This window comes from Sceloporus undulatus, chromosome 2, assembly GCF_019175285.1.
Source record: "Sceloporus undulatus isolate JIND9_A2432 ecotype Alabama chromosome 2, SceUnd_v1.1, whole genome shotgun sequence".
NCBI lineage: Eukaryota > Metazoa > Chordata > Lepidosauria > Squamata > Phrynosomatidae > Sceloporus > Sceloporus undulatus.
Window position 1 is genome coordinate 144,354,738 of NC_056523.1, and position 16,949 is coordinate 144,371,686.

General features: G+C 42.3%; 1 protein-coding gene across 10 annotated transcripts in view; it reads right to left on the reverse strand.

Moving 5' to 3' along the window:
• Positions 1-16,949, reverse strand: part of TMC6 (transmembrane channel like 6) — a 44,831-nt gene that overhangs the window by 16,531 nt on the left and 11,351 nt on the right. For 9 of the 10 annotated variants that reach the window (XM_042452366.1, XM_042452368.1, XM_042452365.1 and 6 more), the window contains 11 exons: positions 15,430-15,561; positions 15,066-15,224; positions 13,444-13,549; positions 12,950-13,043; positions 10,421-10,675; positions 9,025-9,218; positions 6,810-6,954; positions 6,181-6,336; positions 5,041-5,213; positions 2,965-3,046; positions 188-285 (listed from right to left, as the gene is read on the reverse strand). In XM_042452366.1, the coding sequence (XP_042308300.1) occupies positions 188-285; positions 2,965-3,046; positions 5,041-5,213; positions 6,181-6,336; positions 6,810-6,954; positions 9,025-9,218; positions 10,421-10,675; positions 12,950-13,043; positions 13,444-13,549; positions 15,066-15,224; positions 15,430-15,561 (1,594 nt within the window). The remainder of the gene's footprint in view (positions 1-187; positions 286-2,964; positions 3,047-5,040; positions 5,214-6,180; positions 6,337-6,809; positions 6,955-9,024; positions 9,219-10,420; positions 10,676-12,949; positions 13,044-13,443; positions 13,550-15,065; positions 15,225-15,429; positions 15,562-16,949) is intronic. The other variant, XM_042452370.1, reaches the window with a different exon arrangement.

Genomic DNA, 16,949 nt, shown 5'->3' on the forward strand with positions numbered 1-16,949 from the left:
ATCTCTCTATATATTAATTCTGCATGTAAATGTGTATTATGTGGTTGTGGGAAAATCTTACCAATCTTACTAGTCCTCAGATTTTGGGCTACAAGTTCATTTTTTCTGCCCAAAGTGGCACTGTGTATAGACTTCAACAATCTTGGAGAAATGAAGTTAAATTTTGGAACGGTTTCCTGAACATTACCTCCACATCAGCTCTCCAAAGAAGGTGTCCAGAAGGGTGAAAATGAAATCCATCACCACCAAGCGATACAGCTCCTGCCCTACAAATGTTTCCCAGCACTGTGAAAAGATAAAGCACCCTCTTCATTCGAACAGGCAGAAGAAAGAGCCTCTTCTCTTTCCATACCCACAGAGCCCTTTCCTCACAACAGGCAAATGGGCACCAAATGTGGGCATGGAGTGGTGAGAATGTTGGACAAAGACTTGGGAGATCTGGGTTTAAGCCTCCCTTGAGTCATCAAACTCTCTGACTGGGACTTTGGGTAAGTCATACACCCTCAACTTGTCCCACTTCAGAAAGTTGTTATTGTGAGAGGAAAAAAAGGAAGTATTCCATTGCCTTGAGCTATATGCAATGTATTGAAAAAAATTGCTGAAAGAATGTTATTAGTTATTTATTAAATAATAACAACATAGTGTTCAGACTTTTGGCTTACTTGGTATCAGTTCTTTGCAACAACCCACAGCTATATGAAGCTAGCAATACTCAAATGAGATATCTCACTGAGCTTTTTGTGATACAACTGCACAGTCTTTATAACCTAAATAGTAGCCGTTAAATTGTGACAGCAGCATCCATGCTTTGAATTGAGCAAAGTTTGAAGGGCCAGCTTTCTCCCAATTGCCATGAAGGGAGACCATAGGCAAAAGCCTGTTCAGTCTCTCCTGTTCAAGGTGAGTGGCAATGAATCTAGCATCTAAAGTTATAATTATTCTTTGGCCTGGGTCCTCTTGGACTAAATGTAAGAAAAGTGTGCTGGAGAGCTGGGTAAGAGCAGAACTCTGGTAGAGTTTTCACTTCTGCTTCTACTGAAAATAAATGAGCTAAAGAGCCCTCTCCCAGTACTCTGGAGAAAGTGGACAAAGAGCTTATTATAATGCAGGTAGAAGTGTGCAGGGGGGAAGAATGGGATCATAATAGGAAGCCCTTGGGAGCCACTTTGGACCTCTGAGACATTTAGCTGCATGTTTCCATTTTATAAATATATATAAAAGGATCTTAGGGGTATTGCTAGGGGTGTGTTTTGATGCTTCTCTCCTGTATGTTCAAGTGGCATCAGTGATGCAGCATCAAAACACAACAGGATGTATGTATAACCAGTAATGTAAAGTTATACCTGCTGACACAGAAAGAGCTGGGATCCTCCCTCAAGAGCAGGAAGGAGGGCATGTGCCACCACCCCCCGCCGCCCCCCAAATGTGTTGCTGAACTTCAAGATCACAAGATTCTTCACTAATGGTTGAGCTTAGACTGATGGGAAGTGCTAACATCATCTCTCCATACATTCTCCCTCTGTTCTAGAGCTCTCCCCCAACTGGTTTCTCATGGGAAGGATGCTGTTGCTTTTAAAATCACTAACATAAAAGCCTGTGTCGAGTCAATCCCAGCTCAGCAGAAAGAGCTTTATTGATCTGAGAGGTCTTTCCACTTGACAGAATGGCCCCATTCCCACTGGGCTATAAATCGAATCAAGAATTGGATTACAAGAACATCATTCCCATTTGAACTCCCGTTCAATCCTTGTTTAAGGAAAATCATTCCCATTTTGATCCAGCTTTGATCGATTTCTCCAGTGAAAACCCGAATCAGTGGTGGATAACCTGGGTTATCCTGACACCACTTTTCCAGAGGTTTTTTTTTTTTGCAGCTGCCATGTCGGATCTGCGGAAAATTAATGGGAATGACAAGGGTGTCTGAATCGGGGGAGGAGTAATCTTTGAGAGGCTGTCCCGGGGGTGTCACCCACTTTGTTCTCTTTCCTGGCATTCCTGGCGCCATTTCCCCCTGTTCGCATAGCCTTTCCCCCAGAGGTGTGTAAAACTTTTTTTTTAAAAAAAAGAAAGAAGAAAGTTAAACTGTTTTTTTGGAGGTGGAGGGTATATACATTTTTTATTTTTATTATTATTATTATTACTATTATTACTAATCACCTAAGCGCTTGATTGATAGCTTTAAAAAAATGGTTCCAGAAAGGCAATGGGAACGTGGAACAAAAAACCCCCGCATCAAAATACAACAGAGAAATATCAATGGGAACGAGAACATGGGTCAAGAAAAACCAAGTCCGTTTACTACCTTTTGTAATGAGAACAATGAACCTGATTAGAATATGACTCAGAAACTTGATCCGATCCAAACGTGCAGCGATATACATCGCTTTATATGCCCAATGGGAATGGGGCCAATGAGAACATTCTATCTCTTGCTTTTGAAGGGGAGGGTTGCATTTGACTGACACAAGAATAATGACCAGCCCTAAATTATTATTATTATTATTATTAACCTTTATAAAGCGCTGTAAATTTACACAGAATGAGAAACTATCTAACTAAGTGTAAATTAAAGAATGAGAAACTATCCTTTTGTTCCACAGATATATCACATTGTTTAGTTTAGCACTTCCTCTGCAATGGTTTGATTACAGATCTTCATCTTCAGCAGAAGCAGGCTTTACTGACAAGAAATGCTATTCGCTGCAGTGCCCTTTTCCCTTTCTAAAAGTTCCTTTTCTCTTATTACAGCTGGCAGCCATGAGCAATCTTGGGTGATGCTATTTGCATGCCCACAGTAGCCCATGTAGATCTGATTGGGCTGGGGGAGCTCTTTTGTTCCAAGTACTCAAAATTGCTTTTTGTGCCTGGCCTATTGTTTAATTGGATAAAGTCAGGAAGGCCTAGTTCTCATTGCTGGAGCTGTACCAGCAGCACCAGGCTTAGTTGTTACAAATACCCACTGACCTGAATCTTTGAAGATGTCACTTTCCGACTCAGCCAGTGATAACACAGCAGGCCTAGAATAACCATCTTCAGAATTAAGTTCCTGTAAAAGAAAGAAAAGAGCCAGCATGATGTAGTGATTTGAGCTTTGGATTATGGCTCTGGAAACCAGGATTCAAATCCCCCTTAACCATGGAAACCCACTGGGTGACCTTGGGCAAGTCACATTCTCTCAACTTCAAAGGATGACGATGGCAATGGCAACCCCCCCTCTGAAGAAACATGCCATGAAACCCCTGTGATAGGTTTGCCTTAGGGTTGCCATAAGATGGAAATGACTTGAAGGAATACAACAGAAGAAAGAAACAATTTTCAAGTCAAGGTGACTGGTGACCTCAATTTCATCACACAAAACCCCTTTCTCTTATTATTAGGAGCAGGACAAGCTCTCCTGTATCCTCTTTTATCCCTGCAGAACTGTAAAAGAGAAAGGAAGGCTCTCTGTGTTATGAACTGGGAAACCTGTAGGGCTCAGTGCTGCAAACCATCTCATATATTTTACATAGTCACACTGCTGTACTTAAATACCCTAAAAGCACCAGATCCCACCTGATCTTGGAAGCTAAATAGGGTCAGCACTGGTTAGTACTTGGATGGGAGATCACCAAGAAATACCAGGTGCTGTAGGCTATATTACAGAGAAAGGAACTGGCAAAACGACCTGGGAGTGCTCCTTGCCAAAGAAAATCCTATGAAATTCACAGGGTCGCCATAAGTCGACAGGTGACTTGAAGGCTCATCCACACACAATAGTTACATTTATATCTTTTCTTTCTACAAATCAATCTTTTCCCTCATCATGTTATCCTCACAAGAACACAGAGAGATAGTGAGAGGCCCACGATCAACCAGTGAATTTCATCACTCAGTGGGGACTCAAATTTGTACATATCTCCCAAATCTGAGTATAGCATTCTAACCCCACCAGTTCCACTCTACAAGTTACTTTTCTGCCCTTTCTTGTGTCACACTGTGTTTTGTATTGTCCAGACTGATGATTAGTGTGAGAGGGGAAAGTGAATGGTTCTCCTTCCCAACACAGGGTTGGAGAAGGTAGCTTTTTTGGTTTCTGAAAGCCAGAGAAGTAAAAATGTAACAATGGAACCAAAGCTATGAACTCTCTTAGACTGAGAGATGCAGTAAGCAGAGGATACCAGATGGATCAAATATGTGTCATTAAGAAATAAGAGTAATATTCCAGCTTGATTTCTTCAAAGTAATTATTTGTCAAGTCCAAAGTAGTAAAAGTCACCAGCTCAATAGATGGAAAGCAAGCAAGCCCTAAGATACTCATTTTCTATGAACAGTCAACCCAATCAATATGATGTTTAGCTACTGACTGACTCATCAGCTTTGCAATCACACACAGAAAACCAGTAAGGATTGGAATGTTGCTTCCATGTCTTACTTGCTAATAACAATACACCTGAGTGTATGAAAGACGTCAAGAGTCAGCTGGGCAATAAATCATTTATTGAATACAGAAGTTTATCAGTCCTTTTTGCTGTCTGTCCTAGGCAAGATGGGCATGAAGCACTGACCTTGTGAACCCACTTGTGATCCTTAATTGGCTTCCTCATTCCAAACCACAGAAATCCTCTGCAAACAGAAGCTTATCTACACAGTATTATTATTTCCTGCCTGTTTTCTGCAAGACCCAGAAATGGGATGGCTCCACCATACAGCAGCTGCCTTGATCCCTGATGATAACATCCAGGTCCCCAGCAGTAACTGTTCCTCAAATCCCTTTCTGAGTACAGCAGGAATGTCATAAACGGCCACAAACAAAAAGGTAAACACAAGCTGTGATGGACCTTTCTTACAAAAGAGGGGCACTGAGGTTATCTTGGAAAAGGGATTTGTCAGTAAAAGTAAAGAGGAAGGGAAAAGGTCCACCAGCCTATTCAAACCAGAGAGCCAAGTCGAGTACCTGGGCTTCTGCTGCCACCACCCAGCACATAAAGCCTAGGAAGGGCAGAAGCAGCAACACAGTCCTCCCCCCACAGACCCCATTTCAACTCCCAGGCTATGGGTTACCTGCAAATAGCAACATACACCTCTAGGACTGGAGACTCCTGCTTCTCCCATGCAGCCAGGAGGTTGTACATATAGGGGACCAACAAGTTAATCAAAGACACCAGCAGTGGTAGGGCCAGGAGTAGGGCTTCTTTGCCAGCACGACTGCTTGTTGAAAGCTTCTCCTGGTGAATCTGAGGAGGAGAAAAAAGTGCTCTTTGGGCTGCTGTCTCCCACCACTAAAAAGCAAGGAGCAGGGAATTCTTGCAGCTCCAAGTAACATTTGTTGACTTGCTCACATTTAACAGAAACTGAGGGTGCATCTACATTGTAGAAATAATGATACCACTTTAACTGCCGTGGTGCCATCCTACAGAATCCTAGGATTTGTAGTTTTGCAAAGCACCAGCATTCTGGCAGAGATGGCTAAAGACCTCTTAGAACTGCAAATCCCAAGAGTCTATACAGCACTTAAAGTGGTGTCAAACTGCATTATTTCTGGTGTAGCTACACCCTGAGTTGTACGTAACAGAACACGATTTAAACATTGGGAGCCTTCCCTGTGACATCACAACAGCCATGGCAAACAACTATAGGATGTGGTGAAGGGCACAGCAGTACTGTAGTGACTAAAGAGTTTAAGTTTTGGGGGGAGCTGGCCATTTGCCTCCCAGATATAGCACAAGAAGAACCCTTTTGCTGCTGCTGTTATTGTGGCTGACTGTAGACTGTAGACAAGACGCTCGTATGCACTTCATACTAAAACAATTTAAACATATTCAAAAGAATCCATGCCTGCCCTTGGTGGAAACCAGAGTCTAGAAATCCTGGATCTCTGTTACAATATAGAAGAGGGTAGCCTATTGTTACATTAGACACCAAGGGAAACAGCAAACCTTCTGTTTGAAGAAATCTAGGAGAACTGTAGTTCTGTTTGTAAAAGGCAGACCTTCCAAAAATAACTCCTACAGAAATACCTGACACTATCTATTCATACGACCAGACCCTTGGCCTTGGCCTAGTATTGTTATCAGCCATTTGAAGGACCTCTTTCCCAGCAGAGGACAAGAATTCCCTTTCCTGAATCCAGCAAGCTAGAGACTACAACTGCCACTAAGAGTAGATGAGGCCCCTGAATGGGTATCTTCTAAAATCACTCACATGGTGGATGAATTCTGAGAAGTAGTAGACACCAATGACACAGCCCAAAATGGCACCCAGGGATAGAGTCCAGGCCATCAACAGGATTACTAGCCTTTGCAGTCTCTTAAACAAGTTTAATGGGTGTGATCTGGCCCAGTGGTCAGCCAGACATTCCTGAAAAGGCCAAAAGAAATGATACATGAGGGCTCAACAGGACTGCCTAGGAAGTCAATTAAAAGGAACACAAAGAAACTGAACTGCATCTTTGTGTGATGGTAGCGAAGACACACTGTCTGTGGGATTCTGGGAATTAGAACTCAAAAAAGTAACTTTTCCAAGTTCTGTGAAACTCGGGCCCCTAAGATTTTGGAGGCAATTATAATGTGTTTCTGCTTAGAGGGAGATTACACACACATGTAGAGCTATTATTATTTTCATCACTTAACAGAGGTCTACATGGTTTGGAGCATTATCAGCACCATAGCCTAGCATGCTTTTGAATGTGCTGCCTTTTAACTTCTCCTTTCTATTTTCTGGAGCCCTCGAGCCAAAAATGCAGACATTTGATTTCTAGAGTCCCATTATTCTGGCTACTCAGGAAGATCGGTTTCCCACTTAGCTTAACTGTTGAATTTCTACAGCCTTGCCTTCAGCTGAGTGCAGATGTTCTCACTCTGAAGTCGGATGGAGCGCTTCTGGATCACCTTGTAGTCCCAAGCACAGAAGACTTTAACAGCCAACTCCCCTGATGTACTGCCCACACGGTAGCTCTCCCCAAAGGAGCGAGACATGCTACAATGAGAAGATATGATTGTCACCCAGACTGTTTGGTTAAGAATGCTATTAGCAGGGGGAAGATCCAACAACCACAGGCAGCTGCCTTCCGATGCAATCCCTGTGAGCTGGCTAATGCCACTGCTCCAGGCGCTGAGTCCACAGGGATGCTCACTGGGACTGCATGGGAAGGCAGCCATCCATGTAGTCACCACATTTTTCTCTGGGTTTTCTGGAAAACCTGGAGCAAAATGTATCATATATACTTGATTATAAGTCAACCTCATGTATAAGTCGAGGACAAGTTTTGGAGCCAAAATTATGGATTTTGATATGACCCGTGGATAAATCGAGCATAAAACTTAAGGGCATGTAACAAAGGATCTCAAGGATGAAGTAAAATAAAATAGTGTCAGAGAACTTACAAAATTCCAGCAGACATAACTCTTTGTGCTTCCTTTTAAGGCTGGATGGATGAGAGAATACAGGGGCTCAGTCCTTCCAGGACAGATTATAGTCTTGCTTTTCACCAGGGGATGGTTCCTTCTTTTAAATAAGAATTAAGATACAGTACTTACATTGACCCATGGATAAGTCAACTCAGTTTTTTTGGGGTCAGTTTTTTGACCTTAAATTTCTAGACTTATACATGAGTGTATACAGTAAGTCTTTTCAATGCAAGACAACAGGTGGAAACCTCAAATTGGGTCTGAGCACTGTGTTAAACATCACCAGACCCAATTTGGGGTTTGGGAAATGTGCAGTGTATGTCCCTTTAAAGGAGAAAATTTCTTTAGTGGCTGAGACCTATGGAGTATCCGTTCTACTCCCTGTCAAATTAGAAGCCACCAAAGGGACTGAAAGTAGCATAGCTATAAAGGAGCTGTGAAGTGTGTCTGGCCTTTTAAATTATATTAAATTATATTTTTGTTAAGATTACGGATGGGGTCAGGGTTCTGCTTTCAATACTCCCTCCCTCCCATTCCTTTTACCACCAGATAGTTAATATCCAGTAAAACAGACTGACAGTTTTGAGTAAGTACAATGGGACTTACATCCAGCTAGAAATGCACAGAACCAGAGGTGTAGTGGAAACAGAACTCGCAGGGTCACAGCCACTGTACTTTTTGATGAGCAGAGACAATGATATGAAGCCCTCCCTCAGCTTTGGGTCATCTTCTTCCTTTTGAGTTTAGATGCAATCCCACGGTAGTTGAAGGGGGAAAGGATATTCTCAGCAATGGTATATTGTTGTGAGTTGTCCCTGTTGCAATCCAAATGGTTGTGGAGCAGGGAGGAACTTGATCTTGAATGACACATTGGCTTTACAAAAGAATTGCTTCTGATTGAGATAACAACTGCAGAACTGGTCTGTTGATCTGGATCAATGCAGCCATCTGTATTTTGGACTTCTCTTTGTAGTGTACTATCCTGTACTGTCTTTATAGCAACTATCATCATGAGGACCTTCCCCTCAGACTGTACCCCTGGACGATTGTAAAGGATTGTATCCCTAGGAATACTTTATATGGTTACATTTACAAATTTGATTAAATTCTCCAACAGAAGGGAAGAGTTAATAAGATCAGGGCAAACTATGAACATCTGAGCAGACCTCTAAACCTGTGGAACTGACATCGTATAATCAAGGAGTGAACTATTCTAATATGGCTTCTACCAAAAGCTATTACTATCTAGGCTTGTTTTACACTCTCATGTTTGAAATCTAAACAGTATGATTGAACTATCCTTGATTTTCATTGTTGTTACTGATAATATCTTAGTTGTTTGTTTTCTTTAATGTAATATTTAAATCAGAAAAGATTTTTTTCAGTATTATTTCTGTGCATGGCTCCTCAGAAGCAAGACCCATTAAGATCAATGAACTTAATTCCTAGTTAATAGTAAATAAAATACAGCTAAGAAAAAAGAACTCTACCAAGGAAAACAGGAGTTGTTGTGAGGGGATTACTATTATTTCCAAGCAGATGTCCAAAATTAAAAATGGTAGATGCCATTATGTGCCTAGAGAGAGGGTGAAGAAAAATGCAAGTTCCCTGTGTAGGGTGAGCAGAGGTTGCATCTCACCTGTATACCAAAAGAATGCATGTCACAAAGAAGGAGACCCCAGTGACAAACAAGTAGGCCAGTGGCATGTTGTAGGGCATTCGGACGTGCCTGTGCTGCCCACAATGTGAGGCATTAGAAATGGAAGTGCAGGGGTCATTTAGTGTGAAATTACTATAGTAGCCATAATACAACAGAGTATGAGTGAAGAAGCCCTGTGGAGAGAAGAGAGAAAATTATGCCTCACTTTGGGTACATCTACACTGTAGAAATAATGCAGTTTGGCGCAATTTGGGATCTGCAATTTTGTGAAGCACTAGCACTCTGACAGAGAAGGCAAAAGATCTTGTAAAACTACAAATCCCAGGATTCCACAGGTTGGAGCCACAGTACTTAAAAGTGATGTGAAACTACTATTTCTACAGTGTAGATGCACCTTTTGCCAAAAGACAGGGGCCTTGAGGTGGCTCTCACATGCAGTTTTGAGACTTGACTGCCTTAACACAAGATAATTGGCTCATGTCAATGGTCCATCATAAATGTTAACATCAGAAGTTCCATATCTTCTGAAACCATCTTGGATATCATGTGTTTTGATGGCATCAGTCCACATACTAGCAGCTAATTGGTGAACATGGTCATGAAAATAACATGACATTTTGGGTTTACAATTTGCAGTTTCATTCTGGTGGGTTTTATGATTTGAAGCCTGACTCTCCTAAACAGTGGTGTGCGTGTGTGGTTCTGCATGTAAGAGTGAGAAAGACGAGCAAGTATATATTTATGATTTATGAGGCAACGTCTAGGGTTGTGAGAACTGTACTGGCTCCTCCAGAACCAACTGGTGGCTCCACAGCTAAATATCAGCAATGGTTGGCCAAAAAACAAAACAAAACAAAACAAAATACACACACACACACACACACACACACAAAAACAAGCAGAAAAACTTTGCAATTTTAATTTAAAACAAGGAATGTGGAGAGTGCACAATTAGATTTTTATTTGAGTTACACTTCCAGGAGGCTTTCAGGAGCACCATTTAGCTTGAAAATATGGAATGTGTTCCCCACTCTTTTTGGTTTAAAGGAAAATTGTGCCCTTTGTTTAACTATCATGGTATCAAATTCAGTATATTTGAAATTTTCAGACAATAGGCAGCCTGCAAAAATGTGGATGGAGATGATCTACACATTCTTCATTCCATCTCACAACAGAGGAGTCTGGCTTTCATTTGAATTTTTAAAAAAAACCTCACAAACAATTCTGCTGTACAATTGTTTCTTGGCCCATGGTGGGAACAGGGAATAGGAGGAAATGCATCTCTATATCATTTAGCACATGCCACACCTGGAAGCATACCAGATTATTCTAGCCGTGATGGAAAACAAACACGATTGATTCAATTAATACTTACTGCTCCAGTGAAGGGCTCAAGCCCTGTAAAGGCTTCTCTGTTGGGTATGGCAGAAGGGTAAGCAGCCTGCATGGCAACCACGAAAACCAGCAGAATCAGAAACAAGAAGAAATTAAATGTAAGCAAAGTCTTGAGGAACTGGAAATAGGAGAGGATGCTAGATCCAAAGCGGCCACTGATCTGCTTGAGGGAATAATGCCATGGCTGGAGAACATGAAGGAGGGACAGCAGGCTGTACCAGAGATTCCGGAAACCCTGCAAGGAAAACAGGACATGGACAGGGAAGCTCTTCAGCTCTAAAGATGGTGAATTTAAACACTATGCACCTGAACCTGCATTAATGAGCTCTTTGAGAATTCTTCCTATTACCCTTGGCAGGATACTTTTAAGTCCATGTATTCCAGTAGCATCAAGCACACAGTCTGTGCTATCGCTTTGAGAAAGCTACCTCTTTGTAGTTCCTCTAATTTCTAGATTCTAAAACTATCTAACTCAAAGGAGTAAATTAGTCAATATTTTGCAAAGCACTTATACAGAAGAAATGCCACAGCAGCTGCTTTCTCAAGTTCAGCTTACTATAAGCAGAGATGTTAAATCCCTCCTGAGAGTGGCTTCTCAAAACATCAAGAGAGCCTAAAACACACCCATGTTGAAGACAGAATTGCCATACTTTTCCCTCAGCTTGCACTTAAGAAATGGTTGCTGAGAAGCACTTGCCTCGGCAAGGTAAAGAGAAATATCAACAGATTCTACTTCAGATGAGGAACACTTTGGACCAAACCATCCTTTGAGTAAGTACCACAGATTACAGCTCCATATTCCCAGAAGTTAGGGGCACAAGACCCTTCTGAAAGTGGGAAAACTGTGAATTTGTAGGGGAAGGCAGGAGGGGTGTGTGCACATTCTTCTCTTTCTCACAAGCACACACCCTTCCCACCTTCACTCATGCTTTGGCCGGCTGAGGGAAGCTGGTCAAGGAAGGGGGAGAAGGCGGGAGGTTATGTGAGTGCCTTCCCCAGCTGCTCCCTCCCTCTTGGGCTTTTTCTCCCAAGGGAAAAAGCCTGGGAGGTAGGAAGATGCTCATAATAGATAAGATGAAGAGATGGCCCTTCCCAGCCATGCCACAGACAATATTCAAATCCACCAATGTTATAGTGGAGGGTTGACTATATATTTATTTGAATAGCAGGAGAGATGCTTCCTAGCAAGCCAAAATGTGACAGTCAAGGAAGGCCACTTTTCCTATTTTCCCAAATTATCAGCATCAGTTAAGCAAAAATTTGTTATGCTCATTTTTCTCATGAAGTGAGCCCACCTCCATACCATTCATTATCCCTCTGCTCCCCCTATACCATTTGTTATCATGGCAAGGGATGAGCATTTTCTTTTGTACTTGGTGTAATAGCTTAGAAAGATTTTCTTATTAAAGCATTTTAATATCTTGCTGAAATCAAAAGCAACTCTGTGGCTGGCATCGGCCAAAACTTCCGGTAATAGTTTTTTCAGCTTTTAAAAACCCATGGAAATTTTCTTTCCAACATTAGTTTAAGGAAGACATAGGAACCCCCAAGCGGCCTTCAATTGCAGGTGGTTTCGGATTGGAGGGGGGAGGGGACTGCAAGAAACATTTACATCTTACACTTTGTTCCTTGCCCTATTCCATAAAATCTCTCAGCAGTTTACTTTAAAACCATTTTAAACCACAAAATAATTTAAGCATCCTAAAAACATACTGAACAATCGCACAATTTAAAAAGTTAAAATGGTTTAAATCCATGGATGAAACCATTAGGCCACAATGGTTTAAAAATAGTATTCAGTTGGTGCTGGAATGAAACCAATATCAATGCCAGGTGGGCCTTGAAAGGCAGTAGCATAACTAGCGGGGGTGCAGGCCGCACTGGGTGACACCCCAGAAGAGAAGGGTGACACCCAGTTGGGCCTCTCACCTCGATGCCCTCACCTCGGCGTGGTGCATGGCAGTGAAGCAGTGTACCCAGCCTCCACTCCTTGCTGCATACTGTTCTACACGTGGGTAGAATGGCACATAACAGAGAAGAGGGGCACGCTCCCTTTTTTCCATGCAGCGCTCTACATGCTACTAGAACGGTGTGCAGCAGGGAGAAAGCGTGCCTAGCACTCCCTCCCTGCTGCATGCCATTCTACTCACGTGTAGAGCGGTGCATGGGGGGGGCTTTTGGCCCCATCCATGGAAGCCTTGCCTAGAAGCCCTGCACTGTTGATGCCACAAAAAGGCTCTTTTCCATATCTTCATGCAGTACATTTTTGTCTCTCTAGCACAATTTGTCTTTGCGCAGGCATATATGGGTAGAGTTGCTAGACAAATGAGGGATGATCTTATTTGTGTGAAAGGCCACAACCAGTCAGTCCTGGCAAGAGGGTAAGGATAAAATCTGTCCCTCTATTCACAGCACTGCAATAGACATAAACAGAGAATACTCCTCTTTGTTCTGGGACAGAGGGTGCTTTGCTGTACTACAAAGGCAGAAGTGATGGATCATGGCTTACGATGATGATGTGATATTTAAACCGGCTGCACTGTGATAAAGGAGCAGTAGTTTTGGGTTTCCGCAAGGTTCCTGAGTAGCCACTTGAATCTTGCCTACAAAAGAGACAGACAGGAGGATTTTAAAAGCATTGCAGAAAAGTTGCTGGATAGAATTATGAACTCTCCATGCTGTTTCAGGCACAATCCCTCATCTGGTCCCTACATTGTCTCTTCCTTGTCCAGTAAGAGCTTATGACCAGAAGAAATAGAGTCTAAGGGCCTGTACAGACAGGCCAAAATAAAGCTGCTTCGGGTTAGTTTGAAGGTATGCTGTTTCAATGATGCATGCATTCTAAGAGGCCAGAAGCCATGCCAAAGCCATCTCCAGTCCAGGTGGTGCAGCTTCTGGCCTCTTAGGACACATGTATCATTGAAACAGCATACCTTCAAAGTGACCTGAAGCAGCTTTATTTTGGACTGTGTATGGACCCTAAGTCTGCCTAAAGGCACTGACCTGAGTCTGCGCTTTTCAGACAAACTTAGAGGCATTGCTTGCAGCATGTTAATGCGTTGATTTGCTGGTAAGCTCCGGAGTTCTTTCACCAACAAGCAGCGCTTGCCTAGGAAGGGAAGCACACAGATGGTTAGAGGTCAGTGTTGGAAGAGACAGAAACAAATGATTTTCCCAATTACAAACATGTTGGCAGCAGGAAGAAAAACAACTCAAGGGGGTTTTGCACCTCTGGAACTGTGCCTCATTAAAGCAAAGATATATTAATAGCTATAGAGAAATAGTGGTTGGCAGCAAGGAGAAAGAATGTTTATGGTGAAGTGGGACAGAAAACTGAGGACCAGCATTTGAAATCTTGAAAAACCGTGACTACTGACTACCAGGGATCTTCTGGGCATCATTTATCTGGAAAGGTATATAAACCCCTACCTCCTCTAATGAGGAAGTTCAATTATTACAATATACCAGTAATACCTGGAGAGGAGGACAGAGTGATCAAGAAATTTAATGAGTGGCTTTGTCTGGCCCTCCAGATGTTAAATTGTAACTCCTATCATCTTTCACCATGGCTTATACTGACTAGGGCTGATGAGAATCACAACCCAACAACATTTGAAGGACTACTTATTCCTAGCCCCTAATAATCATAGAGTTGGAAGAGACTGCAAGGGCCATCCAGTCCAACCCGCTGCCATGCAGGTACAGTAATCTAAATCAAAGCATACCTGACAGATGGCCATCCAACCTCTATTTAAAGATCTATAAGGAAGGAGACTCCACTACACTCCGACGGAGTTTGTTACACTGTCAAACAGCCCTTACTGTCAGGAAGCTCTTCCTAATGTTGAGGTGGAATCTCTTCTCCTGGAGCTTGCATCCATTGTTCCGGGTCCTGTTCTCTGGAGCAGCAGAAAACAAACTTGCTCCCTCCTCAATATGACATCCCTTCAAATATTTAAACAGGGCTATCATATCACCCCTTAATCTTCTCTTCTCCAGGCTAAACCTCCCCAGCTCCCTAAGTCGTTCCTCATAGGACATGGTTTCTAGACCCTTCACCATTTTGGTCGCCCTCCTTTGGACACGCTCATTTCTCAGTGTCCTTTTTTAATTGCGGTGCCCAGAACTAGACACAGTATTCCAAGTGGGGCCTGACCAAAGAAGAATAGAGTGGCACTATTACTTCCCTTGATCTAGACACTATACTTTTATTGATGCAGCCTAAAATCACATTGGCCTTGTTAGCTGCCGCATCGCACTGTCAACTCATGTTCAATTTGTGATCTACTTGGACTCCCAGATCCCTTTCACATATAGTCTCTTTCAGCCAGGTGTCCCCCATCCTATATATGTTCATTTCATTTTTCCACCCTAAGTGCAGTACCTTACATTTCTCCATGTAGAAATTCATTTTGTTAGCTGTGGCCCAACCTTCTAATCTATTAAGGTCATGCTGAAGTTTGATCCTGTCCTCAGGGTAATGATCACCATCATTTCTGTATCATGCTAATCATTCATGTTAGTTATATACAGTATGTATTTAGTAGCACTGGATAGACATTGATTCCTTGGAACTTCCTCCTTTCCCAAGAGAAACATCATCCTAGCTCTTTCAGCAGACTTACTGTCCTCTTCCTCATGACCAGAGTCCAGCTCTATATCAAGCTGCCGAATACTTGGCCGTGCGGAGCGGGACACTTCCTGCAATGGTGCACGGCTGCTCCTACGGCGCAGCCTGGCAGTGCGATTATAATATTGGGACAGGATGACTCCTCTGCTGCGGCCTACAAGCAGAATAGAGAGACACAAAAGAGATGGGGGGAAAGGATGAAGAAGACATGTTATCCAAAGGACTGCTTCTTCTTTGCTCTGCTCCTGAATATCCAGGTCCCTGCATTTTGGTTTGGGCCCATAATGTCTGCTTCATGAAAGGAGTCTGAAAAGACCAGGACTGCCCAAGTGCTTCCAGGCTGGTTCAGTCCAACTCACCAATGGTTCGGCTGGGCATGCTGGCAAGGATCTGCAGTGTGGCTGAGCAGAAATCAGGATGCTCTGCTATTTCATCTGGTGATTCCCAAGCCTCAGTCTGCCGGGGAGGAGAAGCCACGTAGGCCACATTGTCTGGATGGGAGCAGGAGGAAAGAGGCCTAATTACTGCACAGTTTTGGCTGAAAGGTAACCAGCTTCCTCTGAGCTGCCCTGTCACAGCTAAGATCCTCTATATGTACCTTTTATCTCTGGTTCTTCTTCCTTCTCCACCTCCACCACCATGACCTGAACATCAAGCACTATTTCTTGAACCTTATTCCCTTGATCCCATCTCATAGTTTGTGTCCTCCATCCCAATTTGGGTTAATATAAGGGGTGGCTTAAGGTCCCTGGATTATTGCAGACTGTCCAACCCTCACGCCTCTGGTAAAGGAGATGATGGTGATGCTGACTCCAAAGAGAGAATTTACAACTAAATATGTTCTATCTCTATGTCAGAAATATTTTACAACATTTTTTTGTCCAACAGATTGTGTAGGATCTAGGAAAAGAGGGATAGTAACCTTTTGCTGGTCCTTTTTTGGCAGGAGGAAAATTATGCCCATGCAACAGATGGCACAAATTAACTTTGTTAAAATAACGTGCTTATCTGCAGATGTGTACAAATTGTTTACATACTATGTAATTAGGTTGCCAACCTTGCAGCTGATCAGATTTTGCACTGTTACAAGAATCTGTTTTTGAAGAGACAAAAGGGGGATAGATAAACAGACACATAGTTCTTAGGGTTGTTGCTTGTTAGCACAGCTTTTGAGATTTGCACAGCTTCAGTACTGTTAACAAATTAGGTTTCAGGGAGTTCTTAAGAATTCATAATAATCCAATTAGTTTACACAGAACATTCTGCCACCTAATCTGATTCCTCTATGCCCATAAGACATCTCCCCAAGTGATTTCTGCCCAAAGTCCCCAGAAGACAAATTAACAGAAGAAAACAAATACTCAGAAGTAATCAAAGAAAGCAAAAACTAATTTTCCACACCTTTGAGAATCTCACAAGTACACTGCCAAATTTGTTTGCTAATTGGTGAACTTATCAATTTTCAATCTTCTTCTTTAAACTGCATTCTGCTGGGACTAATAACTATGCAGTATTTCATTCCTCTAGTGGCTGAAGTTGCTTAACAGGAAAATGCTTTATACACTGATGTATAAGTTTAGAAATTTAGGTCAAAAAACTGATCCAAAAAACCTGAGTGGACTTATCCAGAGATCAATGTAAGTACTGTACCTTAACTCTTATTTAAAAGAATGAACCATCCTCTGTTAAAAAGCAAGAGTATAATCTGTCCTGGAAGCACTGACCCCCTCTACTCTCTCATCTATCCAGCTTTAAGAGTAAGCCCAAATAGTTATGTCTGTTGGAATTTTGTAAATTCTTTGACATTGTTTTGCTTTCCTTCATCCTTTAGATCCTTTGCTATATGCCCCTAAGTTTTACCCTTGACTTATCCACAGGT